The sequence below is a fragment of the Lithobates pipiens genome, unplaced genomic scaffold (genome assembly GCF_037356315.1).
Source record: "Lithobates pipiens isolate NorthernLeopardFrog02 unplaced genomic scaffold, aLitPip1_a1.2 Scaffold_23, whole genome shotgun sequence".
Classification (NCBI taxonomy): Eukaryota; Metazoa; Chordata; class Amphibia; order Anura; family Ranidae; genus Lithobates; species Lithobates pipiens.
The window spans coordinates 39,431,882-39,456,097 of NW_027507785.1; the positions used below are offsets into that span (position 1 = coordinate 39,431,882).

The window sequence follows — 24,216 nt, forward strand, 5'->3', positions numbered from 1 at the left end:
CCTGCCCTGCCGCGCTGTCTGCTGGGACACACACGGGTCCCAGTGACAGCGCAGAGATTTCCTATTGCGCGGCGCGACTCGCGCATGCGCAGTAGGGAACCGGGAAGTGAAGCCGATTCGCTTCACTTCCTGATTCCCTCACCTAGAATGGTGGCGGCAGCAGCCGAGAGCCGAGCGATCTATCGGCCTCGGCATCGCTGGAACCCGGGACAGGTGAGTGTCCATTTATTAAAAGCCAGCAGCTGTAGTATTTATAGCTGCTGGCTTTTAATATTTTTTTTTTTTTTTGGTGGAATCCCTCTTTAAAGTCAGCAGCTAGAAATACTGTAGCTGCTGACTTTTAATATAAGGACACTTACCTGTGCAAGGGTCCAGAGATGTCGGCACCGGAGCGGATTCTTTATTTGTTTTCGGGTGCAGGCGCTGTGCATCTTAGGTAAGGGTTATCTACTGTGCATGCACGAGTCGTGTGCTGCACTTTGTGAATGGTCAGTCTTCTGGGTTCTGTGCGTCTCCCAGAAGGCTAAGGGAGAAGGAAGAACATACTCATAGATTGCCACAGTGATCTGACCCGGAAGTGGGCACCTGTCAATACCAGGTTCCAGCTCCCCCCCAAAAGTGCCAAATGTGGCAGTTGAGAGAGAAGAGTGCAAACAAGCAGAGCTTCCCATTTTGGGTGGAGCTGCACTTTAAGGTAACAATCAACGTGACTGTTGAGTCTAAGGAAATCAAACTGTCAGGTCCTAAGAAGAGAAGAGCCATTCTCACCTCTCTAATGGCACATTAAAGGCGGAGAGCTAAGGCTGTGTTAACACTGCTGCGGAGGGAGATTCGGATGTGATTCGCACCGCAAATCACATCCGATCTCCGTAGCGATGCGAGTTCAGCCATACAGATAGTATGGCTGAATTCGCATCGCTCCCGCAGCAAACTCGCACGGGACCCTTTTTTGGTCCGCAACAGAATCGGATCGCATGGGGGTTCACACCATGCGATCCAATTCCTGTGCGAGTCGGCGGATCGCACTGCGATATGCGGACGGATCTGGGGGTGTCATTAACATATCATTGACACTCCCAGCCGTCCGCATAGGGCAGTGTGAACTGCCGGCGGGAGTAATGCGATGCGAGAAAACGCCGCGGATTCGCGGCGTTCCCGCATCGCAGCGGTGTGAACCCGGCCTAAAGTTACACTCTGCAGAACTCAGTGAGGAGAGGTCTGAGAGCTGATTAGAAGGAAGGCACAAACCCCCCTCCACACAGCAACAGAGCTGAAGCTGTCAATCAGTTGGAGGTCCCTCCCCTGTCACCATTTTTCTCTTGGTGTCAAGAAAACTTGTCAGAAGTGACTCATGCTGATCGCAGAGGAATGAAGCAAAAGACAAAAATGACATTTATTTATTTTAATAGAGACAAGTACACACTACAGAGGGATATGCTTTGTTCATATTTCATGTCTGAGGTTTACAATCACTTTAAATACAGTTGCTATCTTTTAATGGATAGCACTAGTGGCTCGAGTGCTTTTACCTTTTTTTTTCCCCCCAAATTAAATCTTATTTTATTTAAAAAAACAATATTCCACAATAAACACAGTCAGCAATAATTATCACAAATTTTGTCCTGACCAGAGGGTTATATAATCAAACTGTTTACTACAGTCTTTTCTTAGTCATCTTGACTTTCCCTCTGGTCCTAATGAACTCTGACCCCATAATTTGGGCTCCCTCGAACATGGCCGTATTTGGAAATCTCCCGAAGAATATAATTCACCAACATCCTCCTTCCACAAAAAAAAAAAAAAAAAAAAAAAAAAAAAAAAAAAACCACCACAATATCTTCCTATTAATATTAAGCTGGCCATACACCTATAGATTATCTGCAGATTTTCTATGGTTAGATGGAAAAAGTGGGAGATTCCTCCATCCACACAGTTTAGCGAACATGGAGAAATCTGTTGCACTTTTTCCATCTAACCATAGAAAATCTGCAGATAATCTATAGGTGTATGGCCAGCTTTAGTTGGAGAGTTGCTTTTACTTTCTGCCCACACTTTAGCTTGCTCAGTGTAATTATTGGGCTCACTGACCAATAGAGAGGTGCAGAAATGTCAGAAGGGACGAAAAAAATGAAACCAAAACCAAATAATATATTTACTCACATCGAACGTTCAGTGCATTACGCTCCTTATGCAATAGCTCCACCTCCCGGCCCAAAGCTTTCTTTTGCCTCTCCAGTTCATCCTGGAGGACCATTATCTTCAGACGTAAATACTCGCTCTCTTTTTTCTAAGGGAAGATCAAAGCACTTAGCCTTTACAAGATGAAGACAGTGGACAGATGACTTAACTACCATTTTTTTTATTTTATTTTTTTTATTATTTTTGCACCGTCCCTTTGCACATTGAAAACTATGAAAAACAAAAAAGTTCAAGTTTTAAAAATATTGAAAATTAAATTCTCAAAATGACGTTAACATGTTAAAACGCTTACACAAGATTTTAATGATGGGGTTTCCATATTCTTTAAGGCCTTGTTTATAATTGTGGCTCAACCGTGGGATTTTACCACCCCTCAACCGCATTTCTACTGCCCCTAAACCACACTACACCCCCACCCCTGCTGGGCCCTGTTCGTAGTCACAGCAAGAATTTTACCACTCGCCAAACGCGACTCATTCAAGCGAAAGGTGTAGTGCTGCAACCGCTGATATTCTGCTCATTTGTCCAGTAATTAGGAGGGTTAAACGGGCAGTAAAGTAGGCAACTAAACACTTCTTAACTGCCTGTCTCTTGCCATCTAATCTCCCATAAAGAGTGCCTGTCAAATGCCTTTTGCTTTGTTTACATTCACTCTGAAAGCAATAAAAGTGATAAAAAAAATAAATAAAGCGGCAGCATAAAAATAAATAAATAGAAAATACATTTAAAGCGGAGTTCCACCCACAAATGGAACTTTAGCTTTTCGGAACCCCCCCCCCCGCCCCCCCCCGGTGTCACATTTAAAACCTTTCAGGGGGGAGAGGAGAGCAGATACCTGTATAATCCAGGTATTTTCTCCCACTTCCGGGCATAGATAGCCACAGTATCCGGAGCCTCCTCCGCTACCACCCCAGCCACTGTCTTCCAGGAGACACACAGCCTCCACCCGAGAGCCGATGGACAGATCAGCTTTGGGTGAGAGAGTCGCGGGCACCCTGGACAGGTAAATGTCCATATTTTAAAAAAAAGTCAGCAGCTGCAGTATTTGTAGATGTTGACTTAAAAAAAAAAAAAAAAAAAAAAAAAAAAAAAAAATTTTGGAACTCTGCTTTAAATTGCCCCGTCCCCCTACGTACGCAAACAGTGACCGCCGTGACTCGGCGTAACTTCATCTTTTTGGATTGGATTATGTATTGTGTTTTTTTTTGTATTAAATCTCCACTTTTTTTAATTGTGTGTTTGAAAAACTGCTGCGCAAATACTGTGACATAAAAAAAAAAAAACATTGCAAAACCCACCAAGTTATTTTCTAGGGCCTCTGATGATAATAATAAATATGTATTTTCTAGCAAAAATACTGATGTAAACAAAGAGTGCCAGTAAAGGCCTGGTCTTCAAGTGGTCATGCAAATATCAAAATTCCCTGATGGGTAGATATCAGTCAGGAGGAGCGTAGACCAGTGGGTAGACCAGCGGTTCTCAACCTCAGCCCTCAAGTACCCTCCAACAGGCCGTGTTTTGGGAACTACCCTTAGATAAACTAGCTCTTATCAATATCATGTAATTGATACTAATTTAAAGAGGAAGTAAACCCCCGATGGGTTTTACTTCCTCTTTTGCCCCCCGCAAGGCCTACAAATGAAAAGCATAATGGGCTAGTATTCATCGCATACTAACCCCTTATGAAGCCCGCGCTGTCTCCTGAGAAGGTCGCGTTCATCTTTGCCCCTCTACCTTCTGGGACCACAGACTCCGGCTCTGTGACTGCCGGAGGCGTGGGAGCCATCAGTCACGGCACACGCTGGGGGAAGAAAGAGCAGGGTGGTCTGTTACTTCACAGAAAATGTGCCGATGGCGACATCGGCACACTACAAAAGAAATATCTCATAAACGGTGCATGTTTAGGAGATATTTCCACTACCTATAGGAAAGCCTTATTCTAGGCTTTCCTAAAGGTAAAAAAGTCACCAATGTAAAGCAGCTGTGCAATGTTAGGTAAAACCTGAAAACTTGGCCCCGTTGGGGGGTACTTGATGACTGAGGTTGAGAACCACTGGTGTAGACCACCCTAGGAAACCCCCCCACTCGTGATGCTGAGCCTCAATAAATTAAAGGAACTGAAATCCAATGAAAGGGGCAGTCAGGCCGGGGAGGAAAGTACTAGATGATGCTGGACATCCTCCAGCCAGGAAACTAGGTGGGCTCCATCTGACCTGCTCCCGTTTCTAATGAACATTGTCAGAAAAGTAATGTCTGTACAACCATGCAAGCCTGAAGGGAAGGCCGGAGTTCAACTTTACAGTAAAGTTAGCATTAGCTGCCCAGAAGAATTCTCACCAGGTTGTTCCTCGATGAAGACAGACGTAATTTCTCTTCAATCTCCGTTCCAATTTTCTGAACTGTCACTTGGGTCTGCTTGATTGCACACTGGGCCCGATGAAGCCTGCAGGAGTAAAACCATATAAAATATAACAGGGGAAGTGGACTCTCTCCAGCATATATTGGATTTCATTTTTTTTTCCTGTTCATATACTTCATGTTTGCTTCATAACTAGTTCAACTACGTTATGTTGGCAGGGCACCCGGACACGCAACACAAAAGCAAAAACCACGTCAAAACATCTTCCAAACACACAATAAAGAGACCTTTGATTTGGTTAAAATAATTCTCAAACAGGTAGGAGACCTTTAGCCTGAAATCTGATCCAGAAAGTTCTATAAAAAGGTAGCACAAAAATGAATTTTCAGGATTTGAAGGAACAGTTTATGAAAAAAAATATTACTTTATCATACAAACTCAATCCGCCAGCCTTTTGGCTAACAGGATCCATACTAGAACATTTAACCAATCAACAAAAAAAATAAATAAATAAAGGGTCACGTACTGCAAGGGCTGTACAACCCAACCCAGAACACCGGAGCCGGTCAGTCCGAGCCAAGGGCCAGGAAACTGATAACAATAGAAAATGCCACAAACATTTTGGAAGAGGACATCAAACTGACGACTTGGCTTCTGGGCTCTGTCCAGTTCCAAATGAAAAAAACATGAAGAGTAAAAAAGGAGTATGTAAACCCCAACAATGAACTTCTATTATTTGCTCCCCTATGATCTGCTATATATATACACACACACACACACACATACATACATATATATACACATACACACAGTGGCTGGAAAAAGTATTCATACCAATTGAAAATTTTACACATTTTGTCATGTTAGAACCAAAAAAAACGTAAATGTATTTTATTGGGATTTTATGTGATAGACCAACACAAAGTGGCACATAATTGCAAAATGGAAAGAAAATTAAATAGTTTTCACATTTATTTGTAAAAAAAAAATTGAAAAGTGTGGCGTGGATTTGTATTCAGCCCCCCTTTACTCTGATACCCATAAATAAAAAATCTAGTGGAACCAATTGCCTTCAGAAGTCACCTACTTCGTAAATAAAGTCCACCTGTGTGTAATTTAATCTCAGTATAAATACATCTGTTCTGTGAAGCCCTCAGAGGTTTGTTAGAGAACCTTAGTGAACAAACAGCACCATGAAAGCCAAGGAACACAGACAAGTCAGGGATAAAAGTTGTGGAGAAGAAGTTTAAAGCAGGGTTAGGTTATAAAAAAAATTCCCAAGCTTTGAACATCTCACAGAGCACTGTTCAATCCATCATCTGAAAATGGAAAGAGTATGGCACAACTGCAAACCTACCAAGACTCAGCCATCCACCTAAACTGACAGGCCGGGAAAGAAGAGCATTCATCAGAGTAACTCTGGAGGAGCTGCAGAGATCCACAGCTCAGGTGGGAGAATCTGTCCACAAGACAACTATTAGTCGTGCTCTCCACAAATCTGCCCTTTATGGAAGAGTGGCAAGAAGAAAGACATTGTTGAAAGAAAGCCATAAGAAGTCCTGTTTGCAGTTTGTGAGAAGCCATGTGGGGGACACAGCAAACATGTGGAAGAAGGTGCTCTGGTCAGATGAGACCAGAATTGAACTTTTTGGCCTGAAAGCAAAACGCTATGTGTGCCGGAAAACGAACACTGCACATCACTCTAAACACACCATCCCCACTGTGAAACATGGTGGTGGCAGCATCATGTTGTGGGGATGCTTTTCCTCAGCAGGGACAGGGAAGCTGGTCAGAGTTGATGGGAAGGTGGATGGAGCCAAATACAGGGCAATCTTGTTAGAGTCTGCAAAAGACTTGAGACCGGGGTGGAGGTTCACCTTCCAGCAGGACAACGACCCAAAACATACAGCCAGAGCTACAGTGGAATGGTTTAGATCAAAACATATTAATGTGTTAGAATGGCCCAGTCACAGTCCAGACCTAAATCCAATTGAGAATCTGTGGCAAAACTTGAAAATTGCTGTTCACAGACGCTCTCCATCCACTCTGACAGAGCTTGAGATATTTTGCAAAGATGAATGGGCAAAAATTTCTCTCTAGATGGGCAAAGCTGGTAGAGACATCCCCAAAAAGAATTGCAGCTGTAATAATTGCAATGAAAGGAGGTTCTACAAAGTCTTGACTCAGGGGGGCTGAATACAAATGTATCCCACACATTTCACACATTTGTAAAAATTTATGAAAAACATTTATAATTTTTATTCCACTTCACAATTATGTGCCACTTTGTGTTGGTCTATCACCAAAAAAATCCCCAAAAACAGATTTACGTTTTTGGGTGCAACATGACAATTTTGGAAAATTTCAAGGGGTATGAATACTTTTTCAAGGCTCTGTATGACTGAAAAGGTTTTCCGCACAGGGGAGACCCACGCAGATCATCCGGGCACTGATCACAGCAGTGATGTCAATCAGTGCCACCTCATCAGTGCAAACTATCAGCGCACATGAGTGAAGGAGAAAAATTACTTATTTTCAAAATGTTATAACAAACTAGGATTTTTTTTTTTACGGCCTTTAATTTTTATTAGCAAAAAATAAAAACCCAATGGTGAATACCACCAAAAGAAAAATTTCTGTCACACAACAAAATAATAAAAATTGAATTTGGTTACAGTGTTGTATGACCATACAATTGTAATTTAAAGTGTGACAGAGCTGAAAGCTGAAAATTGGCCTGGGCAGGAAAGGGATGAAAGTGCCCGGTATTGAAGCGGTTAATTACATTCCATTCTTTATTGTTAAAAATCCATGCAAATAAATAAAAAGATTCAAACAGAAGGAACAATGTAAACGGTGGATGATTTGAAGGTATGGTATATTTTTTTTTTACATAGTTATTTTGTTCCGGCTTTGATTAAGGCAACTATATATATGAGGTGACAATATAATTCCTGGAATGCCTGCGCGCAAATAACTATGGTGGCGAGTCAGTCACACAGCCATTTACACTCAAGCGTGTTCCGACGGTTTTCTTCCTTGCACTAGCCTGGGTCACAGACCAGTTCACTCAGTCCTTACACATAAGTAGAAGAAATAACAAGTGCGCATAATGCGCTGTTAGTGGAAAACAAGTGACAGGAATCTGGAGCAGCGGATTAACATACAATTCTGTGTGAAGATTGGCAAAAGTGCAGCCGAAACTTTAGCTGTTACTACAGGAATATGGTGAAATTTGTATGAAGAAATCAAGTGTCTTTGAATGGCAAAGGTGGTTTTAAAAAACACTTCTGGACCGCCGCACGCCGATATAAGTCTTTACTTTGGAGGAGGATATCGTTATGACAGCAGCTAGCGCTTGTTCGGGCCGGCGGTCCGCTTCAAGATAAAAGCGGTCTCAGTGGCGGATTCGCCGCAAGATCATGTTTTTTGGCAGCAGCAGAGGGGGTCAATTTTTTTTTTTATTGCATTTAAGTGTAAATATGAGATCTGAGGTCTTTTTGACCCCAGATCTCATGTTTAAGAGGTCCTGTCATGCATTTTTTTTTCTATCACAAGGGATGTGTACATTCCTTGTAATAGGAATAAAAGTGACACAATTTTGTTTAAATAAAAAAACAGTGTAAAAATAAAAAAGTAAAATAAAGAAAAAATTTTTTTTTTAAACGCGCCCCATCCCACCAAGTTAGCGTGCAGAAGCGAACGCATATGCGAGTAGCGCCCGCATATGAAAACGATGTTCAATCCACACATGAGATATCGCAGAGGTCGGTAGAGCAAGAGCAATAATTCCAGCCCTAGACCTCTAACTCAAAACATGCAACCTGTAGAATTTTTTTAATGTCCCCCATGGAGATTAAGGGTAAAAACTTCACGCCATTCCACGAACGGGCGGAATTTTGAAGCGTGAAATATTGATTATCAATTTGCTCGGCGTAACATTATCTTTCACAATATAAAAAAAAACAACATGGGCTAACTTTACTATTGTCTTATTTTTTTAATTCCAAAAAGTGTATCTTTTCCCAAAAAAGTGCACTTGCAAGAGCGCTGCGCAAATACGATGTGACAAAAAGTATTGGAACGACCGCCATTTTATTTTCTAGGATGTTAGGGGAAATTTTTTATATAAGGTTTGGGGGGGTTCCAAGTAATTTTCTAGAAGAAAAAAAGTTTTTAACTTGTAAATAACAAATCTAAAAAAGAGGCTCGGTCCTTAAAGTGGTTGTTAACACTTACAAACCACTTTGACCTACAGGTAAGCCTAGATTAAGGCTTACCTGTAGGTCCAAGAAATATCTCCTAAACCTATACGGTTTAGGAGATATTGGCCGAAAGACAGGCACTGCTGTCTACAGAGCATGTGCCGTAGACAGCGGCGCGCAGGCGCACTGAGCGCGCCGCTGTCAACGGTGATATGCCACGAGTGGCGGCTCCCGTGCTCATGCGCGAGAGTGACGTCATCACGGCTTCGCCAAATGACAGCGGCGGAGCGGCGAGACCCACCAAGAAGATGGACGCTCCGGACTACAGGGGACAGCGGTGACTTCGCTGGCTCCTGTGTCAGGTAAGTGACACGTAATGGACTACTATGTGATGCATAGTAGTCCATTATGCTTTACCTTTGCAGGGAATCAAAGAGGAAGTAAACTCATCAGGGTTTACTTCCTCTTTAAGTGGTTAAGGAGGGGTGGGTAGATGTCCTCGATAACGCAAGCACATGGTACAAAAGTCAACCAACATTGTTAAAGTGGGGATCAAAAGTTTGGGCACCCCAGGTAAAAATGTGTATTAATGTGCATAACGAAGCCAAGGAAAGATGGAAAAATCTCCAAATGGCATCAAATTACAGATTAGACATTCTTATAATATGCCAAAAAAGTTCGATTTTATTTCCATCATTTACACCTTCAAAATTACAGAAAACAAAAAAATGGCGTCTGCAAAAGTTTGGGCACCCTGCAGAATTTATAGCATGCACTGCCCCCTTTGCAAAGCTGAGACCTGCCAGTGTCATGGATTGTTCTCAATCATCGTCTGGGAAGACCAGGTGATGTCAATCTCAAAGGTTTTAAATGACCAGACTCATCTGACCTTGCCCCAACAATCACCACCATGGGTTCTTCTAAGCAGTTGTCTAGAAAACTGAAACTGAAAATAGTTGACGCTCACAAAGCTGGAGAAGGCTATAAGAAGATAGCAAAACGTTTTCAGATGTCAATATCCTCTGTTCAGAACGTAATTAAGAAATGGCAGTCATCAGGAACAGTGGAAGTTAAAGCAAGATCTGGAAGACCAAGAAAAATATCAGACAGAACAGCTTGCAGGATTGTGAGAAAAGCAATTCAAAACCCACATTTGACTGCACGATCCCTCCAGAAAGATCTGGCAGACACTGGAGTTGTGGTACACTATTCTACTATAAAGACATACTTGTACAAATATGGTCTTCATGGAAGAGTCATCAGAAGAAAACCTCTTCAACGTCCTCACCACAAAAAACAGCGTTTGAACTTTGCAAATGAACATATAGACAAGCCTGAGGCATTTTGGAAACAAAATCTGTGGACCGATGAGGTTAAAATTGAACTTTTTGGCCAGAATGAGCAAAGGTACGTTTGGAGAAGAAAGGGCACAGAATTTAATGAAAAGAACCTCTGTCCAACTGTTAAGCATGGGGGTAGATCAATCATGCTTTGGGGTTGTATTGCAGCCAGTGGCACAGGGAACATTTCACGAGTAGAAGGAAAAATGGATTCAATAACATTTCAGCAAAGTTTGGATGGTAATTTGATGCCATCTGTGAAAAAGCTGAAGTTAAAGAGGATGGCTTCTACAAATGGATAATGATCCTAAACACACCTCAAAATCCACGGGGGATTACATCAAGAGGCGTAAACTGAAGGTTTTGCCATGGTCTTCACAATCTCCTGACCTCAACATTATTGAAAATCTATGGATAGACCTTAAAAGAGCAGTGCGTGACAGACAGCCCAGAAATCTCAAAGAACTGGAACACTTTTGTAAGGAAGAATGGGCAAAGATACCTCAAACAAGAATTGAAAGACTCTTGGCTGCCTACAAAAAGTGTTTACAAGCTGTGATACTTGCCAAAGGGGGCAGTACAAGACATTAACTCTGCAGGGTGCCCAAACTTTTGCAGACGCCATTTTTTTGTTTTCTGCAATTTTGAAAGTGTAAATGATTGAAATAAAATCTAACTTTTTTTGACATATTATAAGAATGTCTAATCTGTAATTTGATGCCATTTGGAGATTTTTCCATCTTCGCTTGGCTTCATTATGCACATTAATACACATTTTTACCGGGGGTGCCCAAACTTTCGATCCCCACTGTACTTGGAAAATCTGAAGAGGTTGTGTGAATTTGTTTGGAGGAATAGACCAGAACTTAGCCCCGACAAGAGGATTCTCCACCATCACCATCACACTCCTGCACATGATGTGTTAAGTGTTCACGAGTTCTGAAAACTTGACCAACCACCTTATCCCCCTGACGTAGCACCCTGTGATTTTTGGTGGTTTCCAAAATTAAAGAATGATTTTGGTCCCGGTTCACACTGGTGCCATGTGGGGAGCCACGTGATTAGGACAGGAATCACACCGCATTCTTGCTCAAATCACATGTGATTCTTTGCGGTGCATTGGAGCCCATTTATTTTGTAAGGCTCAAATCGCATCGCATCCAAAAGATGCGTGCATTTTTTTTTTTTTTACACTGGAATCGGATTGTGATTCAGCCAGTTTGTACTGTGCTTTGTGAACCGTATTTGTTCATGAAAACCGCAGCAGGTGTCAATGTTAGGGTAACGACAACACAGTGTGGTTGTGAAGAGGTGCTGGAAACGCACAGGAATCACTGCGAATCCCACACTGCATCAGTGTGAAACGGAACTAAAAGGACACAGATTTAATAACATTCCAGAGATCAAGCATGCGCCAACAAAAATATTGTGCAGAGTTCCTGAAAACAAATTCCTTGGTGGCACAGTCACAGAAACGCACGTCACTTCACAAGGGGACTACTTTGAAGTAGAGCTGGGTGAAAAAAATATATATATATTCACGATTCAAATTATTTATTTTTTTGATGGACACCGCGCCGGTCCTGAGGAGCTGCGGGAAGGAGTTTTTAGGCGAGGCCGCGGCTTTGGCCTAGTCCACGGCGCCCGGCTTCGCAAACTTGGCTGAAGCCATGGCCTAGCCTAAGATCTCCTGCCCGCAGCTTCTCAGGACCGGCGCGGTCTAAATCTAAAAAAACGATTTGCTGAAATTTTTAATTGATTTGACATCTCAACTCGATTCAAGATTTAAAATCATTTTTTTCCCCAGCCCTACTTTGAAGGTGACAAAAGCGGCTAATATATAGGAAAGCAAAAAGTTTTCTTTTTAACACTCCATTCAGGGAATTAAATTGTCACACCTTGTATATACCATATCTGGCTGATACTCCTGGAAGCCGAAAATCACTTCTGCTGAAATAACTTTTTTTGTTTGCTTTGTTAGTCAATATTTCTACACATATATATATTAACATAGATTTACACATTTCAGATTGAAAAAGCTCAAAATAAAAAAAAAAAGCTATTTCATTTGTAAAATAACTTTTCAATGCTTTGTACCATTGAGGACAGCTGAAGTGAAAACAAAAAACAGTTGCGGTAGGCATCGGTAATTGATAACGGCGAGTACTTAAAGTGGTTGTATAGTCGATTTAGGTACTTTTACCTACAGGAAAGCCTATAAGGCGGCTTACCTGTAGGTGAAAAATATATCTTCTAAACCTGTACGGTTTAGGAGATATTCCCCTCGCAATGCCCCGCTGACTGCAGCGGCGCATGCGCACAGGGGATTCTCGGCTGGAAGTCCGGCAGACTCCGGACCCAGCCGGGAAGAAATCTCCCGTGCGCATGCGCGGGAGTGACGATATCGCGGCTCCGGCCACTCACAGCACCGGAGTCGCGATACCCGGAAGAAACGCAGAGGAAACATGTCAGCTCTCTCTGCGTGGATCGGGCCAGATGTCGGGGCCTCGTTCTAAAGTATTTCATAATGAGCTAGTATGCGGTGCATACAAGCTCATTATGCCTTTTCCATTGCAGGTGAGTTAAAAAAAAAAATTCAGCGGGTATACAACCGCTTTAAAAGGAAAAAAAATAAAATAAAAATCGGTACTCAAAAAAATAAATGAATAATAAAAAAAAAAAAAAATGTAAAAACAATGGTATCGGTGCATACGTAGCGAGTACTAAAAAAAAAAAAAAAAAAAAAATGCATCAGTACTCGTAAATAAAAAAAATGCTACTGGTGCATGCCTAATTGGACCCATGTATGGGCAGGCTGAATGTATGAAGTTGAACTATCAACTTGAGTACAACCAGCCTGCCGGACTTTACATTCAATTAATCATTAGTGGCTGCTATAGTAGTTCCCGTCTTCTCTGGGTGGGGATGGCTTCCTCCACCAAGAGAACACAATGGCTCGGCAGGAAGGGTCCCCCCCATCAACACTTTGTCCGTGGTGGCAGGAAAGAAATTTGATTTCTGGACAGCTGTCGCTAGAATAAGATTCCCCACTGAAAAATGCCGCCTCTATTCTTGTTTTGGCTACAGGAATGTTGAATTTTCAAAAGGTTAGATTACGTCTTTTTTTTTTTTTTTTTTTTTTTTTTTTTTTTTAAGTCCGGTGACAGTGTCACCAGGGCAGACCAAGACAGTAAATCGCTCGAATTGGTATACAAATCGTAATACAACCCGACAGGGGTTCTAACCCCTCATCACCCCCAAAAGAAAAAAAAAAAAAGAAAAGATACACTAAACAATTATTGCACACATTGTGCAGAAAGATGGAGGTGGTGACTGGTTTATTCATCTCGTATCCCCTTCAAGCTTTACTTGCTAAACAGCGCACAATATCACACAGCGGTAGGTCTCCCAACAAGCTGGAATTCCCTTTAAAACCACCCAGACACTGAAATGGATTATGATGCTATTGAACGGTAACGCTAGTCCCCGATTTATTATCCGAGTCGGGTTTGTTGGCATTTTTCAGTTGTCTAGACAGAAAAGAATGACAATTTCAGGTGTGAAAGTGACTCGCGATAATAGCAAGCTGACAAAAAGCCAGCCAAGACACCTCGCGCTTTCATCAGTACTGAAAAGGTGTAAAAGGATTCGGATAGAACTGAAAGCGGAAAACATTAAACATTTATGTCCACAGAATGATCACAGCGGGCGAATTTGTAAGCAGTTTGTAAGTTGAACTGAAAAACTGCATAATTAGGTAACCAGCAGACACTTGGAAATTTTGAAAAGCATCAGTCCATGTGTGTTATGATGGCCATAAACGCTTCAATAAATGATCAATTTTCTGATCAATCTTTCAATTGAAAACTAGGCTCTATAGCCAACAACCCATTTGATCAATGTACCATACACAGGGAAATGGATTTTGATTGATAATTAAAATTACAATCATAACAATAGTAAGTAACCGATTGCACTTCTGTTTCCACCATGTAACCTCATAATCTGCTCTGTAGCTCCCTCATCACCTCCTTCCATATCCGTCTCCAGGACTTCTCCCAAGCCTCGCCCATCCTCTGGAATTCGCTACCCCAATCTGTCAGACTGTCTCCAAATTTATCCACTTTTAGGCGATCCCTGAAACTTTCCTCTTCAGCGAAGCCTATCCTGCCTCCATCTAACAACTGCACTATTTTCTCCATTAGCACATCCCTTCCCGCACCCCCCCCCCCCCACAGCTATTACCCTTTTGTATAACATGACCCTCCCTCCTAGATTGTAAGCTCTAACGGGCAAGGCCCTCTGATTCCTCCTGTATTGAGTTGTATTGTAATTGTACTGTCTGCCCTAATGTTGTAAAGCGCTGCGTAAACTGTGGGCGCTATATAAATCCTGCATAATAATAAGAATAATAATAATCATCTGATCAATTGAAATACAATTATATTAACAAAGCATCTCAGTGCTGCAGATAGATGCAAAATGATCAAATCGGAATCAGTTTGGTCTGTACTGGCTGAAGAGGACAGAAAGCAGTGGGGGGGGGACTTCAAATCCCCACACCATTGGAATGATGGAATTGGCAGGAGCCTTGGCAGTTTAGGATCACGGGATCACGGCATCCTCTGGGACTGTGACATCATAAGGGGCAGGGACATCACCCGGCGATGTCCCTATACAAGTCGCCGCACACCGCGTCCCTGTCATTGCGGCCAGAGAGAGCGACCACTCAACATCTCAAGGAAGAACAAGAAGAAGAGAAGGCGGCGGCAATAGAAGACCGGGCCACCACTTGTAAAAGAGCTAGAAGGCGGCGTGGAGGCCCGGCAAGAAGAAGCAAAGAAGGGGATAAGACCCCCGAAGTCGGAAGAAGACCCCCGGGCTGCTCCGCTAGTAAAAGAGCTAGCAGAAGATAACGGAGGAGTCCGGCGAGAAGACCCCCCGAAGACGGAAGACCACCCCGGAGCTGTGCAATAAATTTTTAACCCTTGTGTGTTGTGTTATTTACATTTTTTTTCACAGGTGAATGGGTAGGGGTACATTGTACCCCATACTCATTCACATAGGGTGGGGGGCCGGTATCTGGGGGCCCCCTTATTAAAAGGGGGCTCCCGGATTCCGATAAGCACCCCGCCCGCAGACCCCGACAACCAACGGCCAGGGTTGTCGGGAAGAGGCCCTTGTCCTCATCAACATGGGGGTGAGGTGGCCCCACCCCTTTTCCTGACTGGCTGGGCTGCGTGCTCAGATAAGGGTCTGATATGGACTTTGGGGGGACCCCCACGCCGTTTCCGGCGTAGGGCTTCCCCTTTAAGTCCATACCAGGTGACGGGGCCAGTGGCGTGTCAATCTCCTTTGCTAGTCCCGATTACCTGGAACAGCGTTCAAAATGAACGGACTTTCTAACGTGTGTGGGCAAGTCTGTTCATTTTAAAAGTACGGCAGACTCCCGCCATAGTCCGGCGGAAAAGTCCGGTCATGTGTGGGCAGGTCCGCTCGTTCGGAAAGTCCATCGGACTTCCCGGTGATTTGTCCGCCAGACTAAGTCCGCCGGATAGTCTGATCATGTGTACGCGGCATTAGGGGGAGGAAGCCCATTCTCACCATCTTTTCAAATTTCCAAAGATTCCCTCTTCATACAAGTTACCATTTCTTTCCATATAATTTTGTTTATTGTATTAATCCATCCGCTTACTGTAGGTGGTTTCCTCGACCGCCATCTCAGCGCAGTTTTCTAGCCTGGAATAAGCATCTTAATATTGCAACTGTCAAGCTTTTTTTTTTTTTTTAATGGAAGAAAAATAGAGCTTTGATCCCTTTCAAAAAACGGATGACGACGGATGTGAATGTAAACTGATGTAAATGGATGATCACCCATTTACATCCATTTTTCCATAGGAATGCATTGATGTCCGTTTTTTTTATCCGTCAATAGTAGGATGAAAAACGGACACACTGACAGCATGCGTGAAAGGGGCCTTAAGTATTACCTTGGGGGAGATGCAGACTAGAATACTGCAATCACTGAGCAGAAAATGATATCACCTGTCATGTATTTCAGTTATCTTGCTAATCTGGCCTGTTAGTGGGTCCTGAGGGCAGGAGTTGAGAACCACTGCTCTAAGGCCTCACCAGACTTCCAATACGCAGGGATGAGCTTTTCTCATTGTCAGCAAGACAAGCACATGAAACCCGGCTCCTGACTGCCAAAACAGAAAAGAGCTCCCACAGCTTTGTCAAGCCTACCCACTGGACAAGGAAACCACACTGGCATTCATGTTGTGTGGGGACCCTCATGTGTATTGAGTTCCTCCCCCTGTGATATACGCTTACTGTCAGACATTGTGAAATACTGTTATTAGGGAGGCATTTTGGGGACCTTTTCATAAAGGAGAAAGTCAGTGCAACGTGTCCCTAACAGTACAGGTGTCCCAATCGTCAGAACAAAAGCTGCAAGGTCGGGACTTTTTAATGGCGACGAGCTGGAGATCTATGTCATAACTTGGTTGCTCTCACATTTTTGCGTTACACTCTAGTTTGCAGCTAGGCTGTGATTACATTTGACCTCAGTTACGTTGTTTGTTTTAGCTAGTATACAATTTATGCTGTTTTTTTTCTGATATCAGCAAAGTGCGCAGATCAGATTCAGCGGATTACTTTTGTTTTAGTTGAATCCTTGCTTTGCCAATGCAGACCTCCACCAGTGTATATACTTGCTTCGCGTTCACTTGCTGACTACTCTATTCACCCAAGGGAGTGAAAGCAAAGCCCAGTGTTGCCTACAAATTGATGAACTCACAGCTCACAAAAGGGATATGGACTCAACGGGTGCACGAATTAGCTCCTCTATACCCAGAAAGACCAGGTTTTTTTGGGGGGGGGGGGGGGGGGGGGGGGTTTATGCTCTGGGTGTTGAATGGAGCAGAATGGGATTGAAAGAAATAATTTATACTGCTAGGGATGGTCAGATTCATGTGAACCTGTTGCTTTGAAGGCCAGCCCCATCCTAAAGTGGCACTAAACAATATCCTTATTCTCCAAAACCAATCACTAAACCCACAACAGTAAAATCAGTCTGTATATGTAGTAAGGCATGCTTGTTATACTCACTGTGGAAACTAAGGGGTTAATCCTCCGCATTGTGTAAAAAGGCTGTTTGATCCTGTCTTGTCTGTTCCTCCCCTTCTTCCACTTTCCCCAAACCCTCTCCTTATAGAACAGAGCCTTGGGGGAAAGCTGCACATGCTCCCTTTAGTATACATTGCTAGAGATTTTTTATTTATTTTTATATTTTTTTTTAGTTGAGTGCATTTGATCAGCACTGAGGCAATCAGCACTGTCCAGACAGAGGGTCAGAGATCTTGCATCCTCAAAGGACAATTAGGGGAGAATAAAAACTTCTCCTACAAATTTTAACTGCTTGCCGACCAGCATGCGTCCATTATACTGTGGCAAGGTGGCACAATCCCGTGAATTGCCGTAGCTGTACGTCTGCTCAGGAACTCGATTTTGTGAGCGCGCTCCCATTGGCCAGCGGGGGAGCCAATCAGCGGGTCCGACGGACTCGATATCCGCAGGTCACCCGAAATCGTTCCCTGCTGTGACAGAACGGGGAGCTACAAACAAGGCAGATCTCCATAACGTTCTGACAGGGGAGAACACACAGATCCTGTCCTTCAGCTAAGCAGGAAGACGGATCTGTGCGTTTCCCCAGTCACACAGTCCCCCATACAGTTATGCCGCGTACACACGGGCGGACTGTATGGCGTACTTAGTCCGTCGAAACACATTTCAGCGGACAATCCGCTCGTGTGTGGGCTTCAGCGGACTTTTTCAGCGTGCAGTCCGGAGTACTAAGAATTTCGGTTTTTTCGAAATTCTGTCCGTCGTACTTTGGTTTCAGCGGACAATCCGCTCGTCAGTAGGCTAGTTCGACGGACTAAGAATGGCGCATGCCCAGAAAGGATTTACACGGCGGAAGGTTGCTTTGCTGTGTCTTGGACTTCCTATTTCTAGTCCCGTCGTACGTGCTGTACACGTCATCGCGCAAGCTTTCGACGGACTGTTTGTGTATCCGTGTGTGGTCAAGTCCGTTCAGTGGAAATTACGACGGATTGTCCGTCGGATTGTATGACGGACTAAGTACGCCATACAATCCGCTCGTGTGTACGCGGCATTAGAAAACACAAACAGGCAACACATTTAACCCCTTGATCGCCCCTGATGTTAACCCCTTCGCTGCCAGTGTCATTAGTACAATAACAGTGCACATTTTTATCACTGATTACTGTAATAACTGGTTGGCAAAAAGTGTCGAAAATGTCAGTTAGTCCAGGGAAAAAAAAAAATAAATAAAAAAAAACACTGATCGCTGCCATTACTAGAGAAAAAAAAATGCCATAAATCTAACCCCTATTTTGTAGACGTGATAACTTTTGCGCCAACCAATCAATATACGCTTATTGCGTTTTTTATTTTTTTATTTTTCAAACCAAAAATATGTAGCAGGATACATATCAGCCTAAACTAATGAATACATTTATTTATTTTTACTTTTTCTGGGATATTTTATAGCAGAAAGTAAAAAATGTTTTTTCAAAATTGTTGCTTTTTTTGTTTATAGCGCAAAAAATAAAAACCACAGAGGTGATCAAATACCACCAAAAGAAAGCTCTATTCATGGGGGGGGACGACGACGTAAATTTTGTTTGGGTACAACATCACACGACTGCGCAATTGTCAGTTAAAACAACGCATCGCCGTATCGCAAAAATAAATAAATGGCATGGTCAGGATGGGGTAAAACCTTCCAGGGCTGAAGGGGTTAACCAGACACTGGCAGAAGTCATAAAACTGTTATATACTGCTAATGAGAAAAGTTATTCAGCAGTTTATATTTACTAAAATAATGGCATTTCCATGTTGTGTGTACTGCGGGAGACCAGATATAGTGAATGCAGGGTCCTGGGTTTAGCAACACTTTAATAGCCCTGTAATCTATTTCTTATGAAATTGTAGATGGACACGATCTTCTAAAGCTGAGAGCATTGGAAGTGACTTTGAGTGTCACTTCAGATAGGCAACCCCTCCTCCCACATAAGGTTTACATTTTTCTTCATACACGCTGTTCATGTGTAAGGTCACCCTTCTCCCCTTGTGTCTTATAATGGGTGGTCCGCAATCATCCAGAGAGCTGGGCCGATATAATGACACCAGCTGGTTACTTGCAGCATCGTATTATCAGCGCAGGGTGTCACATAGACACACACTACCAGTGGGTGCGTCTGTGACCCCCTGGGTTTACAGGTAATGGGTTCAATGACTAGGTGTCATACAACCTGGAAGAATGGGAGCAGCAGCAGACCCTATGAGGGATACAACATCGAAGAGGGTCAAATATCGCAGTCATTTCCTACTTTTTTTTTTCCTGGTACAATGTTTATAGTAAAAACCAGAGTATACATGCAAAAAAAAAAAATTCCTGTGCAGGGGACATAGACAGTAAAGTAAAGCGATTGCAGAATAGTTAAACATTTTTAAATGAAGGCGGCTAAAGTCCAGCTACATCCCAGCCGGAAGCAACAATGAATATCTGGGCTCGGGGACCCAGGGCTGAATATAAGGAGAGGGAATGAGGGGACCCCCATCCACTGGACGTAGGAGGATAGTAACCAAAAAGTGAGTGATGAAAGGAAAAAAAAAAAAAAAGGGAGGGGGCAAGAGAGTAGAGAAATGAGGAGAAAAAGGAGCAAAGCAGGACTAGGAAGAGGATTGAGGTTTCTGCAGGTTAGATAACACATTATGGTGGACAGGAGCACCCAAGCTAGGCGGGGGTGCAGGTTCGGAAGAGCATACAACTACCATGGGGCCCACACTTTGAGGAATCTGCAGACTGAGTCATGAAGCAATTTGCTAAATTATTTTAAGGTAATGGCCTAAAGAACTTTAACAGCTAAAGTTGGGTATGGGTTTTCAGTTGCTATAAAATCTCCTTGACTGAATAAGGACTGCTCTAAGACTTCTCAGAAAGGTACAGGATACTTTGACCCTAGTATAAAAAAAAAAAGAAACCTGTTCTATTGGAACTATCCATGTGGCTCTCTGTCCATTACCTCTCTCATTGAGGTCCATGGTTGGAGTTGGTCTTCTGGTTGGAAGTCGTGTCCTCTGACAGTTTCCCCTGGGTGTGCGGCCCTACAAAGCCTGACTGACCCACTGAGTGTACACTTATTTGGGCTCAATTGCTCCGGTAAGCCTTTTGACTTTCTGGTGGTGGATCGCTTGTCATTAAGTTGGGGCACATTTTCCTTGTTTTCTGATGTCACATTGTTATCCAGTTCAAGTGTCCGTTATTTTGAACCTCGTTTTGGATACCTACAATTTATTGTTTGGTTCACCTGTCCAAACACTAAGGACTATCATTTATTTTTAAAATAATTATTTTTTTTCCTTCACTTTATTGGACATCATTCACTTTTGATTGTCACATAACATATTTTTTTGGTTTATTATACATATACTTTCACCCCAGTATAAAGAAGAAAAAAAAAAAAGAAAAAAAAAAAAAAAACTTCACCCAAAATCAAAATAAACATTTAGCGAATTCTGCGATTGGCAGATCTCCTCAAAACTGGTATGAGGAGAGGTCACCAACGTTTCAGGGGCACAATCACCCTTAAAGTCTTTTGGCACAATTAGCATAATATTAAAAACAGCCTAGCAGCGGAAAGTAGAAATAGTTAAACCTTCGGCTCTGGAAACCTCTGATATGGTCTTCATACATGACAAGTCAAAACATATGGTTACAGCAGCTCCAGTCAACCATATCAGATTGCAATGAACCATCAAGAAACTGCTTGCTGAATGGAGGGAATCTCTTCCGAGGTCCAGGGGCTTAGAGGAAAGATCTCAGGGTATTAATAATGATTGCCTCAGTGACAGGCATTCAATCAGGAAGGAACGCTGCAAATCTTCCTGTGCTCAGGAAAATGTCAGTTCCCAGTTGCAGAGGCTCGCCTGCGGCAGCTATGCTTAGATGGCAGCGGAAACGGCTTCACTCATGCAGACGTAACACGTACGGGTTCCTGTTCTGCTAAACGTGTGAGACGGAGGGATGTTATTGCAGGGACTGCGGTGAAAACGCCACACTATGTGCTTAAGAATAACAATTAATATGCAGTAATGTGTGGCTGGAACAACATTCGAAAAATGCTTTCCCCTTATTTCATGATGAGGCCATGGGGAAACAAAGTCCACCGAGAGAGGAGAGCTTGGGTATGTTTCAATGATCTTTTTAGAAATAAAAAGGAAGGGAATGTAATCTTTTACATTTTTTTTTTTTCTACAGAATGCAATCAACAAAGCAGAAGTTCAGGTTTGCGTACCCATTACCATACACCAAAAGACGTGAGATAGATGCTAAAATGATAATACAATTTTTTTTTTTTTTTTTTATATATAGGGAGTGCTCTATAGATACCGGGAGATTAGAATATATATAAAAATAATAGATATAGAGAAAAAAAAATTATAATATTATAATTTTTTTTCTCTATATCTATTTTTATAATCTCTCTGTCTCCATCTATATTCAGTATTGATAGAGCTCTCTAAGAGAGAGGGAAAATATCTATCCTCCATCTCTATCCATCCATCTCTATCCATCCATCTCTATCCATCCATCTCTATCCATCCATCTCTATCCATCCATCTCTATCCATCCATCTCTATCCATCCATCTCTATCCATCCATCTCTATCCATCCATCTCTATCCATCCATCTCTCTACACATAAAAAGAAAAAAAAGATAGAGAAAAAAAATTATTATATATATTTAATTTTTTTTCCGCTATATATATTTTTTTTTTTTTATGTATATATATATTTATAATCTCTCGGTTTCTATCTATATACATTCAATATCAATAGAGCTCTCATATATCTCTCCCTCCATTTATCTCCCTCCCCATCTCCCTCTCCATTTATCTCTCTCTCTCTTCCTCCCCCTCCCCCTCTCTCCCTCCCCCTCTCTCCCTCCTCCCCCCCTCCCCCTCCCTCCACTTATCTCCCTCCCTATCTCTCCCTCTATATCTCTCCCTCTATTTATCCCCCTTCCCCCTCTCCCTCTCCCTCTCGAGAGAGTGACACTATTGATATTTTATCGGTTTTAGGATGTGCTGTTCAAGCTCTTTTGAAGAAGCAAAAAAGAAGTGGGCAACACTGGAGGACTGTAGATGCAGTGGTCAGCCAAGAAAACATAATACAGCATGATACATTAAGAATGCATGACAGACACATGCATACCTCCGGTCTATCAGAAGATGTCCAGCAGTGACATCAGCACAGAACTGGCGGAATCCAGTACAGTAGGAGTCAGGTACACCCATCTACTGCCCAGAGAAGTCTGGCCAGAAGAGGTCTTCATGGAAGAACTATGGGAAGAACTATAGCCAAAAACCCACCACACATGGAAACAAGTCATAGCAACAAAGCTATGCACAAAAACATAGGAACAGGGGTGCACGAAAATGGCAGCGGGTGCTCTGGACTGAGTTGTCAAAATTTTAAATATTTGGCTGTAACAGGAGGCATTTTGTTTGGTGAAGGGCTGATGAGGGGTACAACAATGAGTGTCTGCAGGCAACAGGCGAACATGGTGGAGGTTCCATGGAGTTGAAGATTTGCTCAGGATCAATGGTGTCCTCAATGCTGAGAAATACAGGCAGATACTTAATCATGCCATACCATCAGGGGGGCATGCGATTGGCCCCAAATGTATTCTGCAACAGGACAACAACCCTAAATATATAGCCAATGCCAATCTATACTTCTATTTCTGAACACATTCTTAAAGTATACCTAAAAGGCAAATGTGTTTTTAGTCCAGTCTTATTGCTGTGCCCCCCGTTAGGGAGCACCACCCTCTCTACTTGTCCTGTTTACATCATCATTGAAAGGCAAAGTAATAGCAAATCCCACATTTTGGGTACTTCCCAGAAAAGAAATAGATGGTAAATCTTTCAATAGGGACACCTAGAGGTCCCCAAGGAATTTCCCTTAATTTGCAGGGATTTCTTGTTTGCTCTCATTTCTTGTTTGTTTTCAATCTCTTTTTATTATTTCATTCAAAAAAAAAAAAATACAAATGCATACACACAGCTTCCTAGAATCACTCATATTAATCTATGTTCATGCTATATATTCATCTTCTCTTCTCTTACATGGGATCCCTTATATTATTATCTTCCTCTCAATTATTCTAAACACCAACCTCTCCATTCTCAAGGGGGAAAAAAAAAACACCATCACATTTCCCCATCCCCAACACTCATCCCTATAAATTAGGGTGGTACAGTCTCTTCATAAATAAGTATATTTGCAGAGGACCTGAATTCCCCCCATTTATCCCATATTTTTAATTTTTGGGTATTCATTTTCTCTTCAGTCACTGTCTCTATTCGCGGCATTTCACTCATCTCACAAATCCATTCTGCCATTGTGGGACTATTTGCTTGCCGCCACTTTCGGGCTATTATTGTCTTGGCTGCTGTTCTATGGTAAAGGATGTCTGTCTTAATTTTCTGTTTGGCTATGTGAAGGCAAATCTTCCTAATGGGACAAAGATGGAAAACATAAACCTTACAAGGGTTACTTACAACTAGGTTTGCACCGATACTAGTATCGGTGCCGATATAGAGTATTTGCACAAGTACCGGTACTCGCGCAAATGCACAGATACCTGAAACCGAAACTTGCCGGCTCAGTTCTTTGACCTGTCAGTGGGGTCTCCCCTGTTTACAGCTGAAGTGTTAAAGAAGTCCGGTAATTGGAGCTGTCAAAAAAAAAAAAAAAAAGCAGCCGACAATGTTTATTAACATTGCTCAGCCCTGAAACACTAAAATAAAAAGAAACATTGTTTCTTTGTGAATCTGTTAATTCATCTGCAGATCAAAAGGGACAAATGTTCCTCTATTTAACCCCTTATAAACCCTTAATTTACGCTCATCCGCCTTAATTAACTCCCTATTCTCCTATTTATTTTCCTGCTTTTTTTGTTCACATCTATTTTATAAAATGATAAACAATTAAACTTTTTTTTGTTTGCTTTGTTAG

At 42.4% G+C, this 24,216-nt stretch overlaps 1 protein-coding gene across 1 annotated transcript in view; it reads right to left on the reverse strand.

The window, feature by feature from the left end:
• The window catches only part of UVRAG (UV radiation resistance associated), a 161,415-nt gene that overhangs the window by 83,461 nt on the left and 53,738 nt on the right, over positions 1–24,216 (reverse strand). The window contains exons 7-8 of the mRNA XM_077451436.1: positions 4,537–4,642; positions 2,161–2,287 (exon numbers count right to left, since the gene is read on the reverse strand). Of these exons, the coding sequence (XP_077307562.1) occupies positions 2,161–2,287; positions 4,537–4,642 (233 nt within the window). The remainder of the gene's footprint in view (positions 1–2,160; positions 2,288–4,536; positions 4,643–24,216) is intronic.